The sequence below is a fragment of the Poecilia reticulata genome, linkage group LG10 (assembly GCF_000633615.1).
Source record: "Poecilia reticulata strain Guanapo linkage group LG10, Guppy_female_1.0+MT, whole genome shotgun sequence".
Classification (NCBI taxonomy): domain Eukaryota; kingdom Metazoa; phylum Chordata; class Actinopteri; order Cyprinodontiformes; family Poeciliidae; genus Poecilia; species Poecilia reticulata.
In genome coordinates this window covers 23666697-23691485 of record NC_024340.1, presented here as the reverse complement: position 1 = coordinate 23691485, position 24789 = coordinate 23666697, and the positions used below count along the sequence as shown (strand labels likewise).

General features: G+C 39.9%; 2 protein-coding genes across 3 annotated transcripts in view; one reads left to right on the top strand and one right to left on the bottom strand.

The window, feature by feature from the left end:
* Nucleotides 1-1654: 1654 nt before the first annotated feature.
* Nucleotides 1655-6402, top strand: LOC103471341 (T cell leukemia homeobox 3). The gene is made up of 3 exons (XM_008420270.2): nucleotides 1655-2324; nucleotides 3342-3579; nucleotides 4136-6402. Exons 1-3 carry the CDS (start codon nucleotides 1898-1900, stop codon nucleotides 4317-4319), a joined length of 849 nt encoding a protein of 282 aa, XP_008418492.1. The 5' UTR covers nucleotides 1655-1897; the 3' UTR covers nucleotides 4320-6402.
* kcnip1a (Kv channel interacting protein 1 a) overlaps nucleotides 5880-24789 on the bottom strand; it is a 49610-nt gene continuing 30700 nt past the window's right edge. Inside the window, exons 1-8 of one of the 2 annotated variants that reach the window (XM_008420272.2) lie at nucleotides 23877-24080; nucleotides 9104-9228; nucleotides 8661-8730; nucleotides 8509-8579; nucleotides 8280-8387; nucleotides 8072-8176; nucleotides 7210-7272; nucleotides 5880-6778 (exon numbers count right to left, since the gene is read on the bottom strand). In XM_008420272.2, coding sequence (XP_008418494.1) covers nucleotides 6731-6778; nucleotides 7210-7272; nucleotides 8072-8176; nucleotides 8280-8387; nucleotides 8509-8579; nucleotides 8661-8730; nucleotides 9104-9228; nucleotides 23877-23934 — 648 coding nt within the window. In that variant the 5' untranslated portion in view covers nucleotides 23935-24080 and the 3' untranslated portion in view covers nucleotides 5880-6730. Of the gene's footprint in view, nucleotides 6779-7209; nucleotides 7273-8071; nucleotides 8177-8279; nucleotides 8388-8508; nucleotides 8580-8660; nucleotides 8731-9103; nucleotides 9229-23876; nucleotides 24081-24789 lie in introns of those variants that run through there. The other variant, XM_008420271.2, reaches the window with a different exon arrangement.

Sequence of the window (24789 nt, the reverse complement as noted above, 5' to 3'; positions counted from 1 at the left end):
TAAAACGATGACAGCTTTAACAGACCAATTCTCCCCCATCAAAAGCCACCGGTGAGCTCACATATGGTCAGGGTGAAGCAGCCAACACTCTGATTCTGTCCATATTGCCAAACAAACACCTCGGGCCYGGTCCTATCCCATCATATTGCTTTATAACACTTTATTGTAAGAGGCAGGATGTGACTTTTTCAAAAGTMTATATCTGATGTGAGGTATATTTATATTCCCATTTGAATTTGGAGAATATGGCCTCACATATTGCAGCTGAACGACAATATGCTTTGTCAATATTTTGAGGATTWAAAAAWAWWAWWAWTWWWAMMWWMMMYYMAWTWRRWKKTTTTTTTYYCCTTTGGTTGTAAAAAAATATTTGACAAGAATAGGAATAAAAACACAYAAGGATCCGCGTTAATATAAGAAATGTATATAGATTTCTTCTGCTTAAAATATTAAAAATAGAGTTAAGAGTCTGAACATGCAAATATGTTCAGACTATGCGTTTGTTACAGTGCTGTAATGTGATCGCTTAAAAAGCCACCTGCCGCATCCAAAGCCGATGCACATTTGTCTGTCCATGAGACAAGTTAGTGAAAATGAGATTAGCCGGTCACTTTGGGCGCCTGTTACATTGAATCTGAGCGCTTAGCAGCTTCCAGASCCCGGACACTTTATCTGGAGTAGCCCGTGGCTTTCCCTTGTCAGGTCATTTAATGTGGTASTGGCCATCACGGGAACAAATAAGGCCGCGTAAAGGCAGTGTTTGCCAAGCTCAATGGGTGCTGCTTGTTTTCTGCCAGTGCTCAACACGCACCCTTTTTATTTCAAAGAGCAATGAAATGGTGTGTCTTGTCATCGAATAAAGGTGCGTAATTGCGCACTGGATTGCCATCCAAACGCATTTCTGATGTTCCTTTGTTAAAAAAAAAAAAAACATGACAAAAACATTTCCGGCTACACGTCTAGCCGGGTAACATGATGAAATTAAAAACCTGTATTTATTCAAGAGTTTAAACGACACTAAGGAGGAACGTTTTTTTTTTTCTTTTTTTTTTTTTTATCTGACGTGTTTTAATAATTTCAAGTCTGTTATGAAACATTCTGCACAAKTGATCTCTATCTTACAACTTTAAAGCTACAAGACCGTTTTCTTGGGGGGGATTCTTATTCACGTATATATGTGAGATAATAGAGTCTGAAGATGTGTCAGAAAAAGCAAGAGGACAAATGAGGCTCAGTGTATGTCTTGCTTGAAAAGCTCACATTATGATCAGTTTAGACTAACGACAACAAAACTTATAAATGAGTGTTTGTAATTTGTCGAAAATAATCAAATTCATTTTAGTTCTTTAGTCTTATTATTTATTTTTTGTTTAAGCCAGATAAATGTTCGGAGTTAAAGCGCGCGTCTTCTTCTGTATTTATGTTATTAAAGATCGTTAAATGAAACTCTGACTCACTCCCAGGGCCTAAAGATGCTATATCTTACCATATATACATATAAAACACTCTGACACTCGTGGTGATGGGAAATCTTGATTATTGTGCCAAAGCCTGGGCCTTCCCCTCTGCTGACATTCAATCAGTCATTCCGGTGCCAGCCAATGAAAGGTGCAGAGGGATGGAGGAGGACGGAGCTCCAAAGACGGAGCGCTTTGACGCGCTGAGAGGAGGACGGAGCGTCACATCTCTCCAAACGCCCATCAAACTTTCGGCAGAGAGGACTCAGTGCTCCAGAGGAGGCCTGTTAGAGAGTACGCGCTGATTTTTTTTTTTGGGACATGCCCAGCGATGGGGAGACTTTTCACGATGAATTTTGGTAGAGTTTGACAACATTGTGATTCCCTTCTGAAAGCTCCTTCTCCACGTTTCCCCCATCCTTTCAGCGACCGAGCGAGGGATGGAGCAAGCACCAAGCGCGCCGAGTCCTCCTCCAAAACCAGTCAACCACGAACCCATCAGCTTCGGCATCGACCAGATTCTGGGAGCCGGTTCGGAGCCGGAGAGCGGGCGCACGCCGGGCAGACAGAGTGTATCGGATTTAAGCAACGGGGACGCCTATTACAGCTTAGGAAACCCGAGCGGTGCCAACGCGCCCTCATACACGGCGCTGTCCATCTCCCTCTCTGGGATCATGCCTCCAGCGGATGCTTCGGGTTCGTACGGAGAGAACAGGAGCCTGGGCAGCCGGGGTGTGATACGAGTTCCCGCTCACAGACCTGTAACGGCCCCGGGACCCCCGGCACCTGTCCAGAGCGCTGTTCCCGGGTTTGGAGGACTGTGCTTCCCTTGGATAGGAAACAGGTTCGCCAAGGACAGAATATCAGGTAGGCCAGCTGGCAGACCTAATGGGATCCCCTCATTAATATTTGATCACGTTTAAAACGGCAATAACGGCTCCTTTACCAATATAACTACACGCAGCTGGTTGTTTTCACCCAACAGGCAGGGCTTTGTTCATTATATGACCAGTTAAAAAAAAAAAAGCATTTACATATTTAAAGAATTGGACACCCAAAGCCACGTGAAGAAATTATTATTCATAACATTAAACATCAACACGACTCAGCTCAATTCAACAAAAATAACAGCAGAAGCGCTGACATTTAATAAAAATAAATGTACAATAAAGGTATGCAAAAAGTGGCAAAATGGAAAGGTCCAAACTTACTTTAGACACTGCTCTGTGTTTCTGATTCAGGTTCATAGTTGGTTCAGTCTAGGATTTTACACATCAGATGAAAAGAGCAAAATTAATAAATGAATATCAAGAAATCGATTTGAAGAAAAATAATAACATCTTTTCCACAAAACAAATCGAAAAAATGTCTACTATTAGTATTAATATTGATAATAAACTGTACTATATAAAAACCAGTGTTACCATGTGCTGAGTTCAGGGTATAACAAATAAAAAAGTCAACAACATGGCATGTAGAGGGAAAGTTTAATGTTTCAATTGTTCTAAATTATGGACCTGAATTATTGCTGTTGTAATTATAAATAATAGCTTATAAAATAGCGAATTATAATATGATCTAGAAGAGGCCAAAGTAGTTTCATTTAATTGGTGTGAAACAAAAGTTAATATTATGCTGAAATATTTTTTGATTGAATGTTTATTTTTCCTCTAAAATGTATTGTTTATAACTCTAGAATATAAGCTCCTGTTAGTTAACTTTTACCTTTAAAAAGAAACCAGATAAATAGGAAGCTCTAGTCCAACATGGCGTACATTACGAGTGATCTTCGGCCTTGGACCTCATGAACCGAAGGAGTGTGTGTTACATTTTGTGAATGTATTTCCTAGATTTTTCGCTCATCTTCTCCCTTCCGCCCTGCAGCGGCTCTGGTTCCTTTTGCAGTCACTCGGCGGATAGGTCACCCGTATCAGAACCGGACGCCTCCGAAGCGGAAAAAGCCCAGAACCTCTTTTTCCAGAGTCCAGATCTGCGAGCTGGAGAAGCGCTTTCACCGGCAGAAGTATCTGGCCAGCGCCGAGCGGGCGGCTCTGGCCAAGAGCCTGAAGATGACCGACGCGCAGGTCAAAACCTGGTTTCAGAACCGCAGAACCAAGTGGAGGTTGGTAGGAAACTTGAGACAACATTGAAGTTGCTCTGTTTCGCCCCTGAGCTTGTGTTTAACTTTAATATTTACTAGTTTTTTCTTTAAAAAATAAAATAAAATAAAAAATAAATAAATAAATAAATAAATAAAATACTAGCTTACTTTTATTTATTTTTTGCAAACATTATTATTCAAGAAATATTTATGACGGTTTAAGAAAGTTCTATCTATCTATCTATCTATCTATCTATCTATCTATCTATCTATCTATCTATCTATCTATCTATCTATCTATCTATCTATCTATCTATCTATCTATCTATCTATCTATCTATCTATCTATCTATCTATCTATCTATCTATCTATCTATCTATCTATCTATCTATCTATCTATCTATCTATGAAACTTTGTAAACTTAGCTTAAGACAGAGCCTCGCATTCCTTAAACCTCGGGTTATCAAACTGAAATTCATGGCCGAAGCATTCTGTCTTTCTCTGTGATCTTCAACGCCATTTGTTTCCCGTTGCAACGACTTCCTAAATGTTTTATTCCTCCTGTCGTCTTTCAGGAGACAAACTGCCGAGGAGAGGGAGGCGGAGCGTCAGCAGGCCAATCGCCTGATCCTGCAGCTGCAGCAGTCCGCCCTCCAGAAGTCCCTGAGCGAATCCGCGGTGTCGGATCCTCTGTGCGCCCATAACTCCTCCCTGTACGCTCTGCAGAACCTCCAGCCGTGGGCCGAGGACAGGGAATAGGGACAGATAAATTAAATGAAACCACTGGGACTTACTTTGATTCATGCTGTATGGAGGAACAAATGTGACTTGAGACTGAAGCATGGGTCCCGTCTATTTAAGCAGAGGATTGTAGAACGGGACATGAAATTCTGGTGAGTGACGCGCACTCAGAAGCAGAAACTGTGGATTATTTTTATTTTCCACCCTGGGTGGAAAAAAAAAATCAGAACTTTGCAAAACAAATCTGAAACAGACTTCTTAAAAAAAAAATAAAATAAAATAAAAAATAAATCTGCCACCGTATTTGTTCTCATATGCTTGCACTTATTCTGTTCACTGGAATAAGACGGGGAGGAAATGTCTTGTATGCAGTTTGTATGAGGGATGTAATTAATGTCACACTGTAAAACATGAGATTATATTGTTTTATGAGTGTGCTTTCTCTTAACACCCATTTCTGGGTGCGTCGGCTCTGCAAAACGTGTCAAAGCAGAAACAAAAGCTGATATTGTTTCTCATCATTTTTTCATTTCTGTGGTGCTTATCCAGAGTTCCATTCATAAAGTACTTCTTTTTTAATGCACTCTCACAGACCTGCACATATAAACCTGCACATAGAAAAAGCAACACTTGGGCCAAACAAAAAGATGCCAAAAATATTGCATTTTGGGTGGAAAACGTGGTTTGAGCTGTAATAAAACGAAGACAGGCTTCAGGAAATAGGAAAATCTCACCCATGCTGTAAGTTAAGATAATAAAGGGAGTGATGCATGCTCAGAGATGTTGCTAAAGTCTTTTCATATGCACATTATTATGTTTTTGAATCGAGCCAGAAAACTCTGTTTTGTACTTTTACTGTACATGTGTAAATAATATTATAAACTGTTGTTGTGATCTTTTGTTTTTCATTCTTGCTCCTTTTCTGGTACACCAAAAAAAAAAAAAAAGATTTTCAGGTTTTTAACTCCGTTAGTATAATAAGGTAAAGAAGGTGGGGGAAGCAAGCATGTGCAGTAGAATCGTAAAACATGACATGAGTTGGTGTTTTTTTTTTTCCCTGAAAAGTTTATTGATAAATATGACTTTATACAATATTTCAATACACACATCATTTGAAACGACAGTTTAAATTGTCTTTAAGTCTGTTTACCTCTCTGTCGTCTTGTCTGGATTTCTGCAACTCATTTAGATGACGTTATTGGCTTAGCACAGTGAGTAAAAGCGAAATATTTAAATCTTTCATTCCGGCTCAATCATCAAAAATGATGGCTCTTGTTTGAAAAATGGCTTCCATTCCTCCAGAGTCAGTGTTGAGGTCTAGCTCTTGGATCTTTGCCTTCCTCCGTCATCCTTCCTCCCCTCACAGTGAAATGTTGGTCACTCTGAGTCTGTGTTTGGTTTATGAACAAGACAGAGCCGAAGACAAAACTTTCCCCCCCCCCCGTCTCTCTAAAACATGCTTCTTTTCACTGAAGGATCCTCCACATGAACCGTTTTATGCACATGCCCGAAATTAAACAGCTTTGCAAGCAGGACGTTGACGTTATGGCACCACAAACAAACACACGAGAACATGCGTATGTGTTGCTCTCTATCTGGAAGCCGACTGATGAGCTCTTTATTCAGCAGATATCGAGACAGGCAGCATAATTACAGAGTTATAGCCACTCAGACAACAGGACAGACAGGTATCAGAGTAAGAAACACAGACAGACATCAGACAGTAAGAAAGAGCCACAAAAACAATTAAATACCTATATAACACAGCTTAGTTGTTACAACGCTCAGGAACTGACTTACGATGTCTTAACGGACACTTAGTTCAGCACTGCAAAGTTATGTGTTCTCAAATGTAAGCATTAAGACAAAATATTCTGCCCACAACTTTGCAAATACACACTAAATACAGTATAACGTGGGCATCTGCCCTACATGCTTCATAAACTGTTTTTTGCTGCACTGTTACGTGAAATTATGCTGTAAACAGACTGTTGCTTAGGAGATACACCTGTAAGCTGCTTTTTAGTTCAAAACAAAGAGACAGACTGGCCCAAAGGAGAGACTGGCTGCATATTTACACATTGGCAAAAAAAGAAAAAAACCCAAAAAAACAACAAAATACAGTCCAAGCTGAAAGTCAGCCACAACAGTGACAAATGAAGGAGACAGAGACGAGGTAGACACTCAGAGAAAGACCAAATGAATCTGAAAGACGATTTCAAAAACCAGTGAAGGTTTGTTCTCCAGAGATACATTTCTAAACCCAAAGTGGCAGTTAAAGCTCCTTGTTTCGCTTCTCTCTGAGGTTTTGATGTTTTTTTACTCCTGCAAACTCTTGTCCGTCTTTCATTCTCCTTATCCTTTTTCTTCCCTCGTCTCTTGCTCTGTGTTTTCATCTGTTGCTCCACCCCCCTCCTGGCATTTGCCATTTAGATGACATTTTCAAAAAGCTGCAGAGACCTCATGATGTTTTCATCCTGTTCAAAATAAAAAAAAGAAAAAAGAAAACGAAATTAAAAAGCTGACTTCAGATAAGAGAGCCATCCAACAATCACCCTTTAATTCATTTTACAAGCCACTAGGGGGCGGTATAAGGTAATAAAAGCTTAATGATCTCTCTCAACACAAACACACCGATATGGAAGATAGCAAAGACCATAATTAATAGCCACTATAGTGAGACTTGCAAAGGTGGGAGGCCTTTAATGAATGGTGAGTAAAGTTAGTTTTATTGGAGGGATAATATTGTGTAGATATTTCAGATGGTCAAATCCGGAGAAAGTGGATTTGGCTTTTAGAAATAAAAACAAAACCATAAACTCAGAGTTTTAATACTTTTTTAAATAAATAATAATTTCAAAGACTGTGTACGTCTCTCAGTTTAGATACTTTGAAAGATGAACTCTACCTCTTGACAAGAAAAGAGGAATTCATCAAGCGTGACGACACCGTCTCGATTTTTGTCCATTTTCTGTGGACAGATGAATGTTAAAGACAATTAAGGATATTACAAATATATTGTGCCTTTACCAAAGTAATCCTTGAAATTTCCACATTTTGTCACATTAGGATATTTTATTTGGATTTTATGTGTTAGATCATGAGCACAACAACTGTGAAGTGGAAAGAAAATATGTAAGGATTTGGATTTTTTTTTTACAATTCCATCTGAAAAGTGTGGCACGTTTTCCAAGTAATGCACTTTGTTGCACCATGTTTTTGCAGATTCTTTGAAAACAATGGATTGGAGTATCTATGAGCATAAATGTGCAACTTTTGTAATATTTATCGAGCTCTGGACTTTGACTTGGCCATTCTAGCACATTCTGGGTGACTTCATTTTGTGTCAAACAGTTCAGATTTAGCCACAGTCTCTTAATTGGACTTTGGTCTGGACTTTGACTGGGCCATTCTAAAATACTTTGATTGAAATCCTAAATTTAGACAACTCCAGAGTTATCACGAGGCCCTTCAGCACTTGATCACTTCACAATTTGTGTTAGTCTCTCACATAAAATCCCAGAAAAGTTTGTGGTTTTAACACAACATAACATTAGAAAGAGTGTAAATTCTTAATGCTTTTGCAAGATGCTGCATGTCTAAAATACTTCTGCATTATGACACAAAATTGTGAGATTAGCATTGCGTTTAGTTTGGACATCTCCATAAACTTATACTTTTCCTAACTTCTAAATAGTTTTCTGTTAGTGCTACTCTAAAGCGTGTTCGTGTTTTAGCAGATTTAGATGTAGAAGTCACAATGTTCGTACTTGGAAGAAGGCATCCACATGTTGTTTGGGTGCATCAGTTTTCAGGACAGGGTATGTGTATTTCCCCATCATGTCATATATTGCTCTGACGATGTCTGTCATCTCCTGTGTAAAAAAACATCAAAAGACGAGACTTAAAGAGGTCTGAGGTGCAAAAGCCCACTGTTGAAATAAAAAGACGAAAAAGAAAAAAATATATATCGCAAACCTCTTTGTTGATGTATCCATCTCTGTTGATGTCGTAGAGATTAAAGGTCCACTGGAGTTTCTCTGTGACAGAACCTCTTAGGAGGATGGATAAAGCTGTAACAAAGTCCTGGGAAAACGCAGACACAAAGATGAAATCACAAACTGGAAAGCCGCAGAGAGGGAGAGGGGGGGGAAACACCTTCACATGGTGACAACCAGCCAGAGCTGTGGAGAGGAATAAACCAAACCTCAAACTTTATTGATCCTGTGTTGCCGGTGTCAAAAGCATTGAACAGGTAGTGAGCGTAAGTGCTGGCGTCTGGAGCAACAGATAAAAGGGGCAGTGAGTAAACCGAATTGAGTCAACACAGAAGCAAAGGTGACACACAGTCCTCCTCACCCCCATGTGGAAAAAACTGTGAGTAGATTTGCTTGAAGGTTTCCTCGTTAACAACTCCACTGGGACATTCCTGGAAGGAGAGAGGGGCAGAAAAACGGACAGAGGTGAGTGGGATGTGCCTGAAACGAGAATCAGACATTAAGACAAACTGGATATAATGTTACTGTGTTATTAATATATTTACATATATTAAGAAGGAAACAATACATGTAATACAGTTGAATAACTTGAGTAAGTTCACACAAAATAAGATAAATTAATGTTCCGATAGACATTTTTTTATAGTTGTGTTGCGTAGCATTAGCCTAATGTGCACCTCTTTCTTCACCTTTGTTAAGCTTGTTAAAAAATAACCTAATGTGATTTCAGGATTGAATATGTCATATTTAGAGACGATAAACAGTCTGATGTCTTGTTTTCATTGCACTCGTAAAGTCTCTCACGTTCTTGAAGCCCCGGTAGAGAACTTGGAGCTCTCTTTTATTGAAGTTGGTTTGAGCTTCGAGCTGGTCGAGGCCCTCCGGCCGATGGCACACGATGGTCATCTCCAAGTCATCGTCGGCTTTGTCTGAAAAGAAACACAAAGAGGAACACTTCCAGTTAACGTTACAACTGTTTCTTTTTTTAATTGCTTTCAGGGGGAAAAAAAGAAACCAAAATTGCATAAATGAAAAAAAAAAATCAAGATCTACCTGCATTTAGTCTTTATAAAGACTTTATTTAGTTGGGAATAAATTCTTGAATCACTGAATTGCAGTGAAAACAGTGTAACAATAGAGATAAACACTCGTGTCTTTCATGCTTACAGTCATAACATACCATCACAGCCTCAAAAAACTTAAGACCTCTCCATTCTGCCAAAAAAATAAAAAAATAAATAAAAATCTTCACATCCTACTATATATAATATGCAATGGCAAGAACCAACATGATCAGCCTTATTTTGTGGAGCCTTATTTTGCTTTCGTTTAATTCTTCCAGTTAATCCGTAGAAGAGAGGAGGAGACATGGCACTGCAGAGAGGTAGAGGTCAGATCAGTAGCTCCGTGTTCGTCCTCTGTTGGGCCCCATCATTACCAACTCATTATCCACCTCGCTGCAGGGGAGGGGAGAAAGGACACACCACTGACTTCTCTCACACACACGGCTAAAGGTGAACATCCCAGCATAAAATCAAATACCTTCCCTCCATCTCTACTCTCTAACAAACCCATCTTCGCAGCTCTCAGACCCCTTAGCCATCTGCAAAGTAATAATTATGCATACTGTTATAACTGTGCATAATTTATTAGAAGTGCTAATAAAAATTCAGAATATGATAAAGTGGTCATAATGGGAAGTAATAAAAGCCGGGAGCAAAAAATAGGAAGAAATCTCGGAGATGTTTAGATAATAAAAAGTGATGTTTAATGAAGGCCCTTTCAAGATGATGTCAAAGAGAGACAGAAGCGTAGGATGAGGATCTAATATTAGAAATGTATCTGCCTTACATAAAATATCCGCACTGGGACTTATGGCTGCAGGACTGTGGCACAGAAACCCCCCAGTAAATAAAACTTCTCGCCTTCAAACACTGGTTAGAAAACATTGCATGGCGTAATTTAACATAAGTGAAAATAACTTTTTCACTTTCTTGAAAGTTCTTTTTCAAAATACAAAATCTCAGCTCCAGTTGGATGAAATCTTTACTTCTAGATGTGGATATTGTTTTGATTTGATCTGATAGTTTTAGTCGCAGTGGATTTGAAGCGTAAAATGCGATCAGAACCTTTTATTTCAGCTTTTGATTAATGTGTAGCTTCAGGTTCATTGTGTTCTTTGCAATCAGGACTTTGAAACATTGGCAGTTTTGAAATTGAGACATTTTTATATCTGTGGGAAAACCATTAGGGCTTTGCAAAGCCTCATTACTCCAGCGCCTCTCCAAGTTCGTTCTCCCAATAAATCATGAGGACAAGGTTGTGGTGCAGCTACGGTTATTCTGAGTTTCGTCGCAGTCTCCAGTTAAACAATTAAAATCCAGCATACAAGGCACAAAAATGTTTACACCCTTTATACATCTCGAGAAAGTTGGGTTTGAACTTTACTTACTGCCAGTTTAGAAACAGACAAGTTAATGCTACAGATGTTCAGAACTCAGATCGGGAGCCTATTGAATGTTTAAATACCATTACAAACCCAACGCTGTAATCATCCTTTTATTGAGCTATAACTCTCCTGAACGACGCAGCATTTGTTGCCTAACAGAACCTAAAATACTGCATCACCTCTAATGTTTCCTCTCTGAATCTGTTCGACTCTCTGACGTGCTGCTGGAGGTCACAAGCTTCGTTAAGCAGGGAAGTCAGACTTTATGGCGTCCTTATCAAGGACTGCATTTAGAGAGAGACACACCAAGCAACAGCAAGTATACAACAAAACTCTTTAAAGCAAACCGCTTTCATGCAAAACATTACAAAGTGCAACGTGAGACCGACACATCCGTACTCGTGTTCTATGTAGCAAATGTTTGAATGCAATCATTTCACAGTTGGGGTTCGTTCCTGAATTGAAGCAGCCACTATAGCCTCTTTCTAAGATCGTTATATCTTCCCAAAAATGGATTTACTGCAATTATTTTCTATCTTTGAAATAGTGTCCTGGGCATAACGGTAGCAGCATGTGTTGCAGAGGATCTAATTGAGTCAAGCAGTTCTTCATTAAATATTATTCAGACGTGCAAAATAGATTAGATTAGCAGAGTTGATGTTTTGTGCCATCTGTGTGGAATGAATAGTCTTCAATGTTCTCTTATAGAAGTTGATAAATAGGATTTTAATTAGAGGGTAAGTATAGCGCCATGAAATGACTGAACACATAAATACATGCGTTTACATTCAACTGTTTATTTCACAGACAAATGAGTTTGATCAACAGTGCAATTATATATCCTCTGCAATGCAATGTTATTTGTTTGCAATACTACAGAGGAATAAGGGAAACAATAGCAAATAAATTAAGTCGTTGATAAATTTTGAAACAAACAGCAGAAAATGCACAACCGTTCAGGCGCTACAACTGAATAACTAACGCTAAGAAGTAGCAATAGATCAAGAAGTAATCCTGTTTAATCATTATGTGATCCTTCTCTCCCATAAACTTGGTGTTGAAACTGTTATTCTTCTGACTGAATCAGACCTGGATTGCAGCTGTAGTAAAACTCACCCTCCACAGCGATGACTCCCAGCAGGTGCAGCATTTTGGCGGCACCACAACACAGCAGAACGATGGCTATCGTCTGTAAGCTGCTGTCCCTCTGCTCCTCTCCTTCCATTCTGATCTCTCTCTAATGACAACTTCACATAATGATAACCAAGAACAAGTAACTTTGGAACAGCCCCCATGAACTTTGAGCCGCCATGAGGTTCCTCCACTGCTACAGAAACATCTGCACTCCTCTGCTTCTTTTTATCCCCTTATCTCTCCATGTCCCGGAAGCGTCTCCCTCCCATGTCCCGACCCTTTTCTCCATCCCAGTAACTCTCTTTCTGTCCTCCTCAACCCTTGTATTACAGTCTCTGTGTCCTTCACTGCTTGGAGCTATATTTTAATTGTAGGGTCCACTCTGTTCTGCACAGTCACACTGATGAACTCACCTTCAGCTGTATGGGATTATTTCTCTGTGTGTTCTCAAACAGATCAGCACTAGATTAATTGCTTCCCATTTACATACGGTCATCTTCACTGAGCAGAAACTATTTAGAACAAAGTGACATTTCTGACTAAACAAGTTGAAGTCTTACTCCAAGATTTGTATTTCCTTTAAAAAAAAAATCGAAACACATGGTGATTCAATTGACTGAGCTGCAGAGGTTATGGGGTCGATCTAAACTGGCAGAAACCTGAAAATTCTAACCACCAGCAGGGGGCAGCACAAACCAACACACCGTCAATGTTTGAAGCTTTACATCCAGCCAATGTCTCAGAGAGATAAACAAACCAACAGCGTACTTCACGATAAAATATTTATTCCCAAAATATGAAGCTTACATGATGTTTGTGAGAGATTATCACAAACATCTTGCACAGGAGTCGATCAAGCTGTAATCTTGGATTGGAAAAGCCCATGACTTATTTAAAATACTTCAAACATGAACACCACACGTCAAGTTGGATCTGTTTTTGCTCAATTAAACTAGATATTTAAAGAAGCTTTGATTACAGGGGTGATTTTGCATTTATGGCATTTAATTGTTTTGGTTTACATGCAAAAAGTTCAGTGTGAAGAAACGCCAACACTGCATTTCAGCCTGAACACATTGTGGAGTCAGTTTCCTGCTATGGGGATATGTTGCCTCAGCAGTGCCAGAGAACCTCGTCAGAGTTAATGGGAAAATGTCTCAAGCCAAGAACAGGTCAATCATAGAGGGAAACTTTAAGACCCGGGAGGTTCAGCTTCCAGCTTCCAGTCAAACAGAGACCCTAAACACACCGTTTGATGGTTTAGATCAGTAGGTTCAAACTACAGTCCTCAAAGTGTCCTGCAACTTACCTCTGCTTCAGCACACCTGGCTCCAATATTAGCTCATTAGCAGATCTCCAGAGAGCTTGACTGCATGCTAATGAGGCAGTTTCACTATGTAATTAAAGTGTTTAGGACAAGGGACACATCTACAAGAAGCAGGACACTGACCCTTGAGGACTGAAGTTCCAGACCTACAGTCAGTCATCCAGTCTGACTGAGGTTCAGCCAGTTTGTAAAGACGAATGGAGAAAAAACAGGAAGTTTGTTTGGCATCCATCTCTACAAAAAAAGTCTTTTTCATTCAGCAACCTCCAAAGACACTCACTGGTGATCTTCATGTTTCATCCTGCTGTGGTCTGACAGTATCTCACTGTTTTGAAGACTGACCCTTGTAAGTTGCTTCTTCAGCCAATGAGTACATGAAAATGTTAATGATAAAAGGAACCAAATAAACTCAAGTGAAGCTTTCATTTTGCTGCCTGCAGGGGGCTCTGCTGCACCACAGAGTCATCACTTACTTTAGGCTCCTGAGTTACAGCTGCAGACCAAGAGGAATTTCATTTAGAGGAAATATTAACATTTAATCTTATTTTATGAGACATTTCAAATAATATTAATTAATGTGAGCTTCACTTTTAATGCCAATTACCATTTCTCCCATTCAGGTTGTAAACTGAAGTTACTAAGCAACACCTTTATTTGACAAGATGCACAAACACAGCAGATGAAGATAACCTCTGCAGTCCAAAATGCGCGCTAAAGCACAGAGCGCCACACTTGGTCTAAGAGATTAGTTACCACAAACAGAACAGAATCATATAAGGGTCACATCTTATAAACATCATATGGTAGGGGATATCGACTTATCAGAGGACAAACCAGGCTGAACGCAGTTTACTGTGCTGCAAAATGAAAAGCTAACTTATGACCGCTTGTTGCTTTTAAATCATAAAATAGAATATTTGCAAACATTTGCAATACAGGTGTCACAAGGTGTGGGAGGTTTGCTACCAACAGAACCATCGGGTGTGTTAATGCTACTCTGTGCATTACAGATTTGACTTAGTGTGGCATTGATTACACTATTGAGCCCTGAAGGAATTAGATGTTTGCTGACAGTCAAGTGCTACAGCTGCCTGAGAGCCACCGATTTGCTCTAAAGGACTTAAAGGCCATGCAGGATAAAAACAGACAAGAGTATTCGATTCTGCAGTTAAAACTTACACTGAGATGGTGATTTACATACAATTATGAAGTGAGCAAATTGCCGTCCTTACAAAAATAATGTGTCTGGGACTCTGGGTGTAATATTGCAGATTTATTCTGAGTTTCCTTCCAAAAACTATTAACGACATGTTTTTTTCATAATAGGACATAAACATAATAATGATCCTGGTCAAAACCTCTAAAGTAGCTGGAAATATTTAATGTTATGCAACTAAATAAGTGAAGATGAAAAGTCACATATATTTTGAGTTTTTATGAATATGAAAATTGTGTTTCACCAGTGCACATGAAAGGCAAACCTGTCTACAGATTAAAAGCATAATGTTTATAACATAAACAAGGAACCATTTCAGACTTAGAATCGCATGCAACAGCCTACGAATTAACCTACAAATCAGCTCAGTCTGAACTACAGATATTTGTTCCTGAGAATGGGCTGCACAGTGGCGCAGTTGGTAGAGCTGTTGCCTTGCAGCAGGAAGGTTCTGGGTTCGATTCCCGGTCTTTCTGCATGGAGTTTGCATGTTCTCCCTGTGCATGCGTGGGTTTTTTCCGGGTACTCCGGTTTCCTCCCACAGTCCAAAAACATGACTGTCAGGTTAATTGGCCTCTCCAAATTGCCCCTAGGTGTGAGTGTGTGTCCTGTGTGTCTCTGTGTTGCCCTGCAACAGACTGGCGACCTGTCCAGGGTGAACCCCGCCTCTCGCTCGGCACGCCAGCTGGAGATGGGCACCAGCAACCCTCCCGACCCCACTGAGGGACAAGGGTGTAAGAAAATGGATGGATGTTCCTGAAATTGGAAACATGGCTGTTAACTTAGTTAGGTGTTTGGATGGTGTGTTGGCCTGTGATGAACTTGTGACCTGTCCGGGGTAACCCCACCTCTCGCCTAAAGACCGCTGGAGACAGCAGCCCTCCCACAACCCCGCAAGGACAACCAGATACAGACAATAAATGGATGGATGGCTTTTTTTTGTGCGTTAGAAAATTCTGAAGCTGGAAGTGTAAATGTAAAAAAATAAATAAACAAAAAAATCCCAGCTGAGCTTTTGTGATGCTGAGAAAAATGGAAGAAAACAGAATATGAAGAGACAACGGGGTTTGTGTGGGAGGTGGTTGTGAAAGTAGAGATGGATCACATGAATCAAAGTTGTGATTTCAGCACAAACAGACCCAACAGGCGTGGCTTCAAACAGATGCTTGTTTTCATTCTCTTAGAAGTCTTGCAATCAATCATATAGCTTAACAAGTGAAACACACAAAATACAGGTTTATCTCCAGATCTGCACTTGTTTTGTTGCTTCTTATGAGAGCTTTGTTTTTGTTTTTTTAAATCATAAGTACTGCATCAAATTGGATAATCTTCCCTCTGTCTTTTTGATTTAATACTACCTCAACCAAGCGTAAATTTCTTTAAATATGAATAAAGTAAATTGGGACCAGCTGCGTATACATCACAGAAAAAAAACTCATCAGTGCATTTTGTTTAAAATGCAAAATGTAGGTCATATTTTATGCTATACTTTTATGTTTTAAGACGCGTCAACACAAAAGCTGCTCTTACGCTTTTTGGTTTAAAAATGAGTAAAGTGGAGGCTTTATTGTTAGCACCAGTATTGTACTATATTAATATTTATTTTTAAATAATTTATCATGTTGCCACTGCAAACAAAAGTAACATATTTTCCTAAAGAAAATTCTGACACTATTTAGATAAATGAGTGGAGTTTCACAGCTCAATGCAAACCATTACTGCTGATGTTACTGTTTTTTATTAAGGTTAGCAGGTGCAATGTGAGCTAACTTTTTCCAGGTCAAGGAAATGTTTGTGGAGCAGGAAAGACTCAGAGCAGCTTCCCCGTGTCATACTTTAAAAGTTTTAAGCCTATTTAGATAAATGTGAATGCCAGTTTCCAAATGGGGAGAAATTGTGTAAGTGCGCATCATCTACCAAACTGTTTGATCAATGTATGGATTTCAGTGCCAAAAAAGTGACAATTTTTAGATTTAATAAATGTAATTTTTACAGAAAATCTATTTTCCAGTACTTGATTCATCAGTCATCACTGTGATCAAGTGAAAAATTAACAGCTCATTATCAGTAGTTAGTCCTTAGCATATTTTATGCGTACAATCCAAGTCTAGTCGTTCAGCTACGAAAGCCTACAACCTTCATGCAACTTTAAATGCACCAGTAAAATCAAAAGCAGGACTTTGGCTTGATCCAGCCTGTTCAAAATGAGCAAGAAAATAGTTTTTAATAAAGTATAACCGCAAGAATATTAAATGCTAACCCTCATGTTGCATCAGTTCTTGCAATACATTTCTGATCACATGGGTCCCTACTGAGCACTCAAAGACCTAAATAATGAACCATTTTTCCACACAAATGGCTGCAAAGCTTTCGATTCAATATGATTCGTGAAGTTTGGGAGCTTTTTTTTAATCTTGTSCATTATGTTCTTTTTAATTTTTAAGTTTCAGAGTGTAACAACAATAAATACCAATGAGGATATACAATATTMTGAAAAACTTTGTTTCAGTCGGTATATGATGGATTTTCATCATTTTTATTGCTTTTAAATACACCATTTATATCTATTTGCAGCTGCTCCTTTCACACAGGAGAATYGCCATGTTAAGGCATAAAGGTTTTGTTCAAGAAGATCAGAAGGGACGGCTGCGGCTCGGTGAGGAGAGAAGGTGTCTGGCAATCAGAAAGCAGAGAGCCTGATGCCAGATTCCCCTGCTACATGTCAAAGTGACCTTGGGTAGGACACTTAACCCCATTTTGCCAACCAATCTGTGATCAGTGTATGCATTTGTACCCCTTGCGAGTTCAGATGGAGATGGGTGAATRAGTCCTGTGGGGTAAAAGCGATTTAAAGTCAGTCCATTTGTAAGGCGGCAGAAAAAAAAAAWGTCAGTGACATTAACAGCTTTTCTCTGCCACCGTTTAGCTCTGTGGTTATATTAGACATCATMWGCTTGTTTGTCCRGTGGGCATCTCTCCAAATGTTTCCAAGGTTAAYAAGCCTCCCTCTAAACACACAGAATAATTATTAAAGAATKACTATATTCAACAGGAGGTTTCAGAACCAGACATATCTGCAAACTGCTCAAAATATCTTACAAAAACATTTTTTTAATCAATGGGCTCAGTTATGTGGATTCTTGTAATGCAGTGCTGCAGATCGTAAAATAAATTACTGTTAAACAGGTAGAATCAATTCAATTCAAGATAAATAAAAAAAGCACGAGTGGTGCAGGGATTTTCCAATATCCTTCACACAGACTCCCTTAGGAGGATGGATCTTCTTCATTTAGTTAATGTATTTCAGGTCTCTGTCTCAGTGGCTCTCATACCTCCAATCCGACGAATTAAATTACTCACCAGTTAATCCAGGGGTGTCAGACATTAGTGCTTGGGGGCATGTGAGGCCCTTTGATTGGCTTTTGTGTAGCCCACAACTCCAGAACTGGACAAATCTGGCCCTTCATCACAGTGCATGTATTAAACGCTTCAATGTTTTTCTTAGGCCCTGTTATCTTAGTGAAAATTTTTTTTTCACTAATTTATTAGAAGAAGTGTTTTAATAAATTGATTCTCACAATTAAGAAAGAGATACAAGCTTTTACAAGCAAAGCGTGTCTCCTTCAGAAGACTCGTCTTTAAATGCTGAGTTCTTGTACGTCAAGAACAAGGTTTTCATTTAACAGGTGCGATCTGGAAACTTGCATGATTCAGGCTCTGAAACAAGAACTGCAGACCTGAGAGGAGCTTAAATAAATCTAACCTAGAAAGCAAAACTCAGAGAAACCCTTTCATTTGCCACATTTCACAACTGTAGCACATTCATTTGCTACAGTTTTCTGTCACTTTGATGCATTTCTCGACTCGTTTTGCAAAACAGTGAGTGCATTTCTCAAAACACAGTGGATTACCTGCAAAAGTCAGTCTGTGTCTCAGAATCCTTAGTTCGTCTCTCAAAAGTAAATATCTGTGCCAGTGAACATGTCAGTGCCTCAGAATGACGAGTTTTTGCTTCTCTKTGTACAGATRAAGCAGTCAAATTGATTAGTCATGCTGTCAATATCACAGTGTCGTCTGGAGGGATAATTTGATGTAAACTATGGTTTAAGCTTTGATGACAAGTGTTGTAAATTGTAATTGTTGGAGGTCAGCGGCAAGAGATTGCAAAAGATTTTATGTTTTCACTGTAATTTGTTGTCAGACCAAGAGAGAAATGTAAAAGTAGAAATGTGAACACAAGATGGTCTCCTTAAGGAAAACTGTAAATCTTGTGCTGTAAGAATTACAGAGCAGTCTCTTTTACTTTCCATCTCCATGCTGAGGCTGAGGGGGGGGGGGGAAATCAATCCTCTTTGTGGTTAAGGAATGAAGAGTAGGGCGAGAGGAACTCCATCAGGGTCTTGTTGTGGGTTGCAAACCATTCCCTGATGATGTTGGAGTGATGGAAACTGACAYGTGTCCTTGGCCCCGTTCTGCCTCTTTCTCCTCACTCCTCTCCCTCTTCTACTTCTTTCTGGCGATTGACCTTCCCCAAATTCTTATCCTTCCACTATCAGAAATGTAACACTGTTTTGTCCTCTGATTATGTACACTCTATACTTGCCATTAGATGAGTAACTTTGTGATATTTCAGTGGTGTTTTGATCACTGGGAGCAATTTATCGATTCTGGAAAGACCTAAAAGAAAAGTCTAATGGAAATGTGTGCTATGGCATCCTGCTTGAGCATTTTTAAGACTTATGCAGCAAATGTATGCTTAACTGGAAGTAAGGATTATTCAACASAAAAGCATTTTGATCAACAGGACTTAAGCGACTGAAACTGTAGGAAAAAGCAGAGAATTGTACAGAATCACTTGCATGGATTTACAAAAGCATTTGCAATGCTTTCACAGAAATGAGAAAACTGCCTTTTTGATGTGCTCAAGTGACAATGATTTGAAGATTGAACAAGTAGTTTTCAGATTTCCAATTCTGTTCTGAGAAATGCACCAAAGCGACTGAGAAATTAGTAAAAACTGTAGTGAGTAAAAACAGGAAAGCTTGTCGTTCAACTCTAAAAAAAACCCTAAAATCTATAAGCTCCTCTTTCCGCAGAACCTTTAGCTCAATATATCACAACCTGAAACTCACATATTTTCCCTTCTCCTGCTTGATACTATTTTTTATCCTYGTCTTATCTCTCCCTCTGCCAAACCTCCTCCTCGGTTTTCCACTATGCCGCGCTCCTCAGCCTTCTATCCTGAGTCCTGTAATCCTTGCCAGAGAGTTTGTCATTTACATAATCTGAATTAGCCTAATCTGCCATCCTGGCCCAYGGAAATGGGCTGCTCTTCAAGAAAGTAGCAACTCYTCTGGCCGTGAGCTTCTGKGGCGGCGCGCAGTATGCATTGTAAAAATAGATTTTTATTTGCAACAACAGTATTTGGGGCTCATAATCGTGCTCCATATGGTCAAAAACTGTATAATGAAATGCATCGTTTTCCACAGAAACAAATCCAAGTCAGAAGTTCCTGCCTGGCCTGTAAGGGAAAGTCCAGTGACTCGCTCACACAGACACACTAAAAGGCTGAACACATTACTTCAGGAGTCATTGAGAACCAAAATATTATGCAAATAAGACAGTTTGCACTCCCCTGCTTGTGTGTACACACACATCATCAGCCCGTGAAGGAGAACTGAAGCGCCGGAGGGTAGCTGCAGCTTTGCGTGTTTGTGCAAGACAAAGAAGTACACACAATGCCACTTCCTCACATATTAGTGTGCCACTGTTGATTATGTTTGGAAAGAGTGAGTCAAGTATAGCCCATTTAGGCACACTGAGCAGCATGCCAATATTGATTTTTGAGTAAACACACGTCTAGACTCCAACTCTGAAGGAATACATGTGCACAAATACAAACTGCTGGGATGCCAAGGGATGAAGATGACTTAATAAGCACTTCCACCAGTTAATGAGAGTGTGGGTGATGGAGGAAAAGGAGTCGAGGAGAAGAAGGAAGGCAAAAAARRGGGGGGGGTGTTGTGATAAGGAGGACTGCAGGAGCAGATTGTGTTGGCAGCATGTGAGCAGAAAAGTGGCAGAAAGTAAAATAAAGGGAAACAAACATGGTAAAAAAAATTGGAGTGGAAGGAAGAAGAGAGAGAAGCCACAGGGAGAAAGAGCAGAGCAAGAATACAAAAACGCTACGGGAAGCAGGAAAAAGCAAACAGTAAAATGCAGGAAGGGAAGCATGGAGTGACAAGTAAAGAGAAGAGAGAATGGAAGGAGTGAAAACGCTCTGCTGCAGGGATAAAGTGAGGAAAATTCACCAGGGAGGTGAGGATAATGCCCACCAACAACTTCTCCAGAGATGAATTCAGGCTACAACAAACAAACCAGGGTGAGAAAACATTATCAAAAGGCTAAGGAAAGCAGTCTGCATCAGATAATAAAAAAGCTCAGAGTATCTGGCTTTTAATCTCGAAATAATACAATCGCATCTCTCTCTCTCTCTTTCTCTCTCTCTCTCTCTCTCTCTCTCTCTCTGAGATGTGGTCATTGTTGTGATTCTGGGTAACCTATCCCCAACACCACAGAAATAATGTCTCTGTTTACTGCCACACCAACCCTACAAGGAGCTAAAGCTGCAAACAACTCGGCACCAGAATTACAAACGACCTCCAAACAGCTCCAGCTTCATGCCCCGTTCTGTCACGTTGTCGCACGACCAACGTGTGGGTAATAAAAAGCCTTGTTTTCATTTGCACAGAGAGTCGGCTTTCACACTTTTGCACACCGCGAGGGTTTCTACAACCACCTCTTTTTTCTGTCAAAATAGCAACAAATTACGCCTTCCCTTTTTTTCACACCCTCAGGGAAGGTGTTTGGGYTTGTGGTGGAGGAGGGAGAAAAAAAAGGCTTATTCAAGAGATCAAACCAGCCATATGCGCTCACTTGGAAAATATCCTGTGTGGTCTAATTTGGACTGAAAGCTGATAACAGCCTGCCTGGAGACATAAGCTTAAATGACTGCTCACTATTAACAGATATTTTAGTTCTGGCACTGATCCCCCCCCACCCACCCCCCACTCCATTGTGCTCATTCATTATTGCTACCAGTTTGGACTTGTTCAATATTTTATGAGCATGTTTTTATGTGAGTTTATCAAAATAATCAACGCGGCCAAAAAAAGCGTTCTCTCACAAGCAACAGGTTTTTACGAGAGGATSCCACTTCAAGGCTAAGCTGCAGAAATCCATCTGTCGTTCTGTGTATTTTGCTTACTTAGGGAAAGCCCCCAATCTCATCACCCCCCCACCTCACTGAACCCTCCCACCCCAAAACCCACATCTTTTGTTGCCATGGCTACCATGCTTCCAAGGTAACAGCAAGACAGAGAAGAAGAGTGTGAGCAGAGTGACAAATACCTCCGACATGTGTGTTTACCAGCACYGACGCTTGTATCCGTGCACACAGCCAGATAGAGTAACACACACTCATCCAGGTCGCTGTTTCACTTCTTACTGGCGATTCTTCAGCACATGGTGGGCTCCATTAACCATCACACCTGAATGCTGCAACTTGGTCTTCAGACCAATGAATAGTTAATAGTGAAATATATAGTCCTACAGCGTTAATGAGAAGCAAGAACRCAGACGTCAGCAGAGGAAGTTGCAGCACCCCACCTCTTCCGTAGTGGTAGATGAAGGATATTGCAACTCTGTGCAACAGAAACAGCAAACAACTAAGACGCCAACACATCTGTTGTTTTGCTTATGTGAAAGAGAGATATTAAAATTAACTCATCTTAAACTGATTCCCCGTAAGTTGTTTCTATAAACATGTAAGTGACAAGTTAGAAAAGTAAAGTTTAAAGCTCAATTTACACTCTCGGATTTTACTGAAACGTCCTTCCTTGGTGACCGTTTGATCCAAYAATATCTGTTGAAAAAGAAATATGCTGACATTACAATCACATCTGATCAGGATCCAACAGAACAACRGRAYTTCCACTTCCTTGGTYCCAATACACATGCACTCCTGAGAGCAAATCAAAAGCAACAGCCATTTTTCACAGAAATGAYGGGACTTGATGTACCACAAAGTSACCTTCATTTCATCATGATTAGCAAAACATAACTTCTTTTTTCAAAAYAACTTTTAAACATGGAAAAATGGAAAACTGTGACAGCAGTTTTTGAATAAAGAAGTTGCCCCCTTGCACAGGTCAACCATGGCATTCAGGGTTAGAAACTACAACAGTGATCACATTGTTGGAGCTCATTACATATATAWCTATCTTGTTTAGTCCTAATTTTAAAAAAGCTTWACTTTTTTCCTAAAGCCATTAAAGAACAAGAGGAAATCATAGCCAAAAAACAATAGAAAACAAGTTAAAACATTGCATGATATTTAGCCATGCTCAGGATCTTCTTTTGAATTTTGATGTCTTGCTATGTTGCATTCAAGTTGCCTTGGAGGGTCAGACCTCGGATTTGGGAATTATGTCAAAATTTAGTTGGGAGTTTTTTGAAAAACCAGTTGGATTAAATATCTTGAGCTCATTAATTTTTCCATTCAAACACTAACAGAACATGTTGATAGATAGAAGACGTACTGCACTACTTGTACCTGAAATTTAATGAGATACAAATGATCAGAAGAGTTGAAAAAAWATATATCTGCAGCTTTCACAATRGCTCATATGCGTGRAAGGTATTTTGGATTGTGAACTTCAGGCTCCAACATTTTCGGTCTAATTTCAAATCTTGGGGGTCATTCTTGTTGTGTTCTGACTGGGACTTTAGAAAATCTGATTTATGAGAAAGAAAGTTAATGTACAGGCCACCTGCTGGTATAGCCGAGCTAAACACAGTGTTTTTGGTTTGACTACCAGTGTGGATGCTGATGTTTATAATCCAGTGATTTTGGAAACCATTCTGGAAAGTAATTGGTGTCGTAACTGCGTTTAGTAGTTTTTTTAATTCTGGTGTTGATGAGTACAGTGCCTTAACACTGCAAATCAAAAGCCCACAAAGTTATGGGAAGTGTGTTGCCAGCAGATTCATACYGACAGTGAATGAAGCAAAGTAACATTTAGAGAAAAGAACATTAGATCAGAATATGTTTAAATACATAACATCAGTCTTCTTGTTGTGAAACAAGGCAGAACATCTGCAAACACGTTGTCAAACTGAAACTTCGCTGTTGAATAAACAGATGCACTGTTTCCACTTTCATGAAATATTTTCATTATTATTCTCATTTATCTCAACATATAAACACCAGTTATTAATATGTGCAGTGCTGCTTGCACATCCACRCTCTATATTTAGGTGTCTCAGCTTTAAAGAGGGGAAAATCTGAAGTTTCTCTGCAGAAATATTTAGCTGCATGCATGAGTTTCTGCCTGTGTGTGGGTGAGAGATTGTGCATGCACGCATTTTGTGTTTGTGTGCGCTTCCTCACCCCTGGATGGCCTYCTCTGCTTGGTCTGCATGGTCAGCGTGCCAACCACAGCCCCCATGTTTGCCGCCGTCGTTGTGGAAACAAGTGCGTCTGGATGCTCAAGTCTATATTTCTTCGTCACGTGTTTCGGACGGCTACAGCACACACTCCCGCACCCTCCTTCCCTCCTCTCATCCTCCTCTCCTCTCTCTCACTGGCTGCTCTCAGCATAAACCCTCACCCCGTCATCCTTTCATGCTTTCTCTCTCCGTCTCGTAACGCTCCTCCTAGCTCGCGCTCTCTCTCCCTCTCTCTCTCTCTCTCTCTCACCCCTTTTTCTCCTCACACCCCCTCCCCATTCCTTGTTTTTCATCAGGGGTTATTCTCTCTCTCTCTCTTCCTCCTTCATTCCCCTTTCCCCCGCTCTCCATACATCAAGCCCCACTGCCGGAGGAGAGCATCAGTAATTCAGCATGAAATCAGCAGGATGTTGATTCACCAAATTATAAATTAATATGAGTGTACCCTTGATATGATAATACTGAGTGACTCACTCTGCATAAGAACAACATACACCCCGACTCCCATTACATTTGTCCACCTAAAAGCACCTGTTAGCGTCTGATGGAGAAMAAATATGCAGATAAATTCGGCAGTRAATATTGATTAGAGAGGAAGCTACAAACCGCGGGGTGGCAAATAAAAAAACATGAGGCTGTGACGTAAATTATAGAAGTCCCTGACAGTTGGCTGCATTCTTTATGAAAAGGCCACTCCAATCTATCAACACCTCCTTCACCTCCATCCGTCACTCCTGCTCATTCGTCCACGACGCCCCAACATTCTCATGCACACCAGCAAGACGGATCGGGGGACCTGGAGTTTATGTGTGCCTGGTGGTGGATTGAGTCCAGAGGCAGAAATAAAAAAAAAA

Bases quoted from the DNA above. Each gene is read 5' to 3' on its own strand.
- LOC103471341 (XM_008420270.2), top strand. From the start codon at position 1,898: ATGGAGCAAGCACCAAGCGCGCCGAGTCCTCCTCCAAAACCAGTCAAC. The intron at 2,325-3,341 runs GTAGGCCAGCTG...TCCGCCCTGCAG, and splicing joins CGCCAAGGACAGAATATCAG to CGGCTCTGGTTCCTTTTGCA. The intron at 3,580-4,135 runs GTTGGTAGGAAA...GTCGTCTTTCAG, and splicing joins AACCGCAGAACCAAGTGGAG to GAGACAAACTGCCGAGGAGA.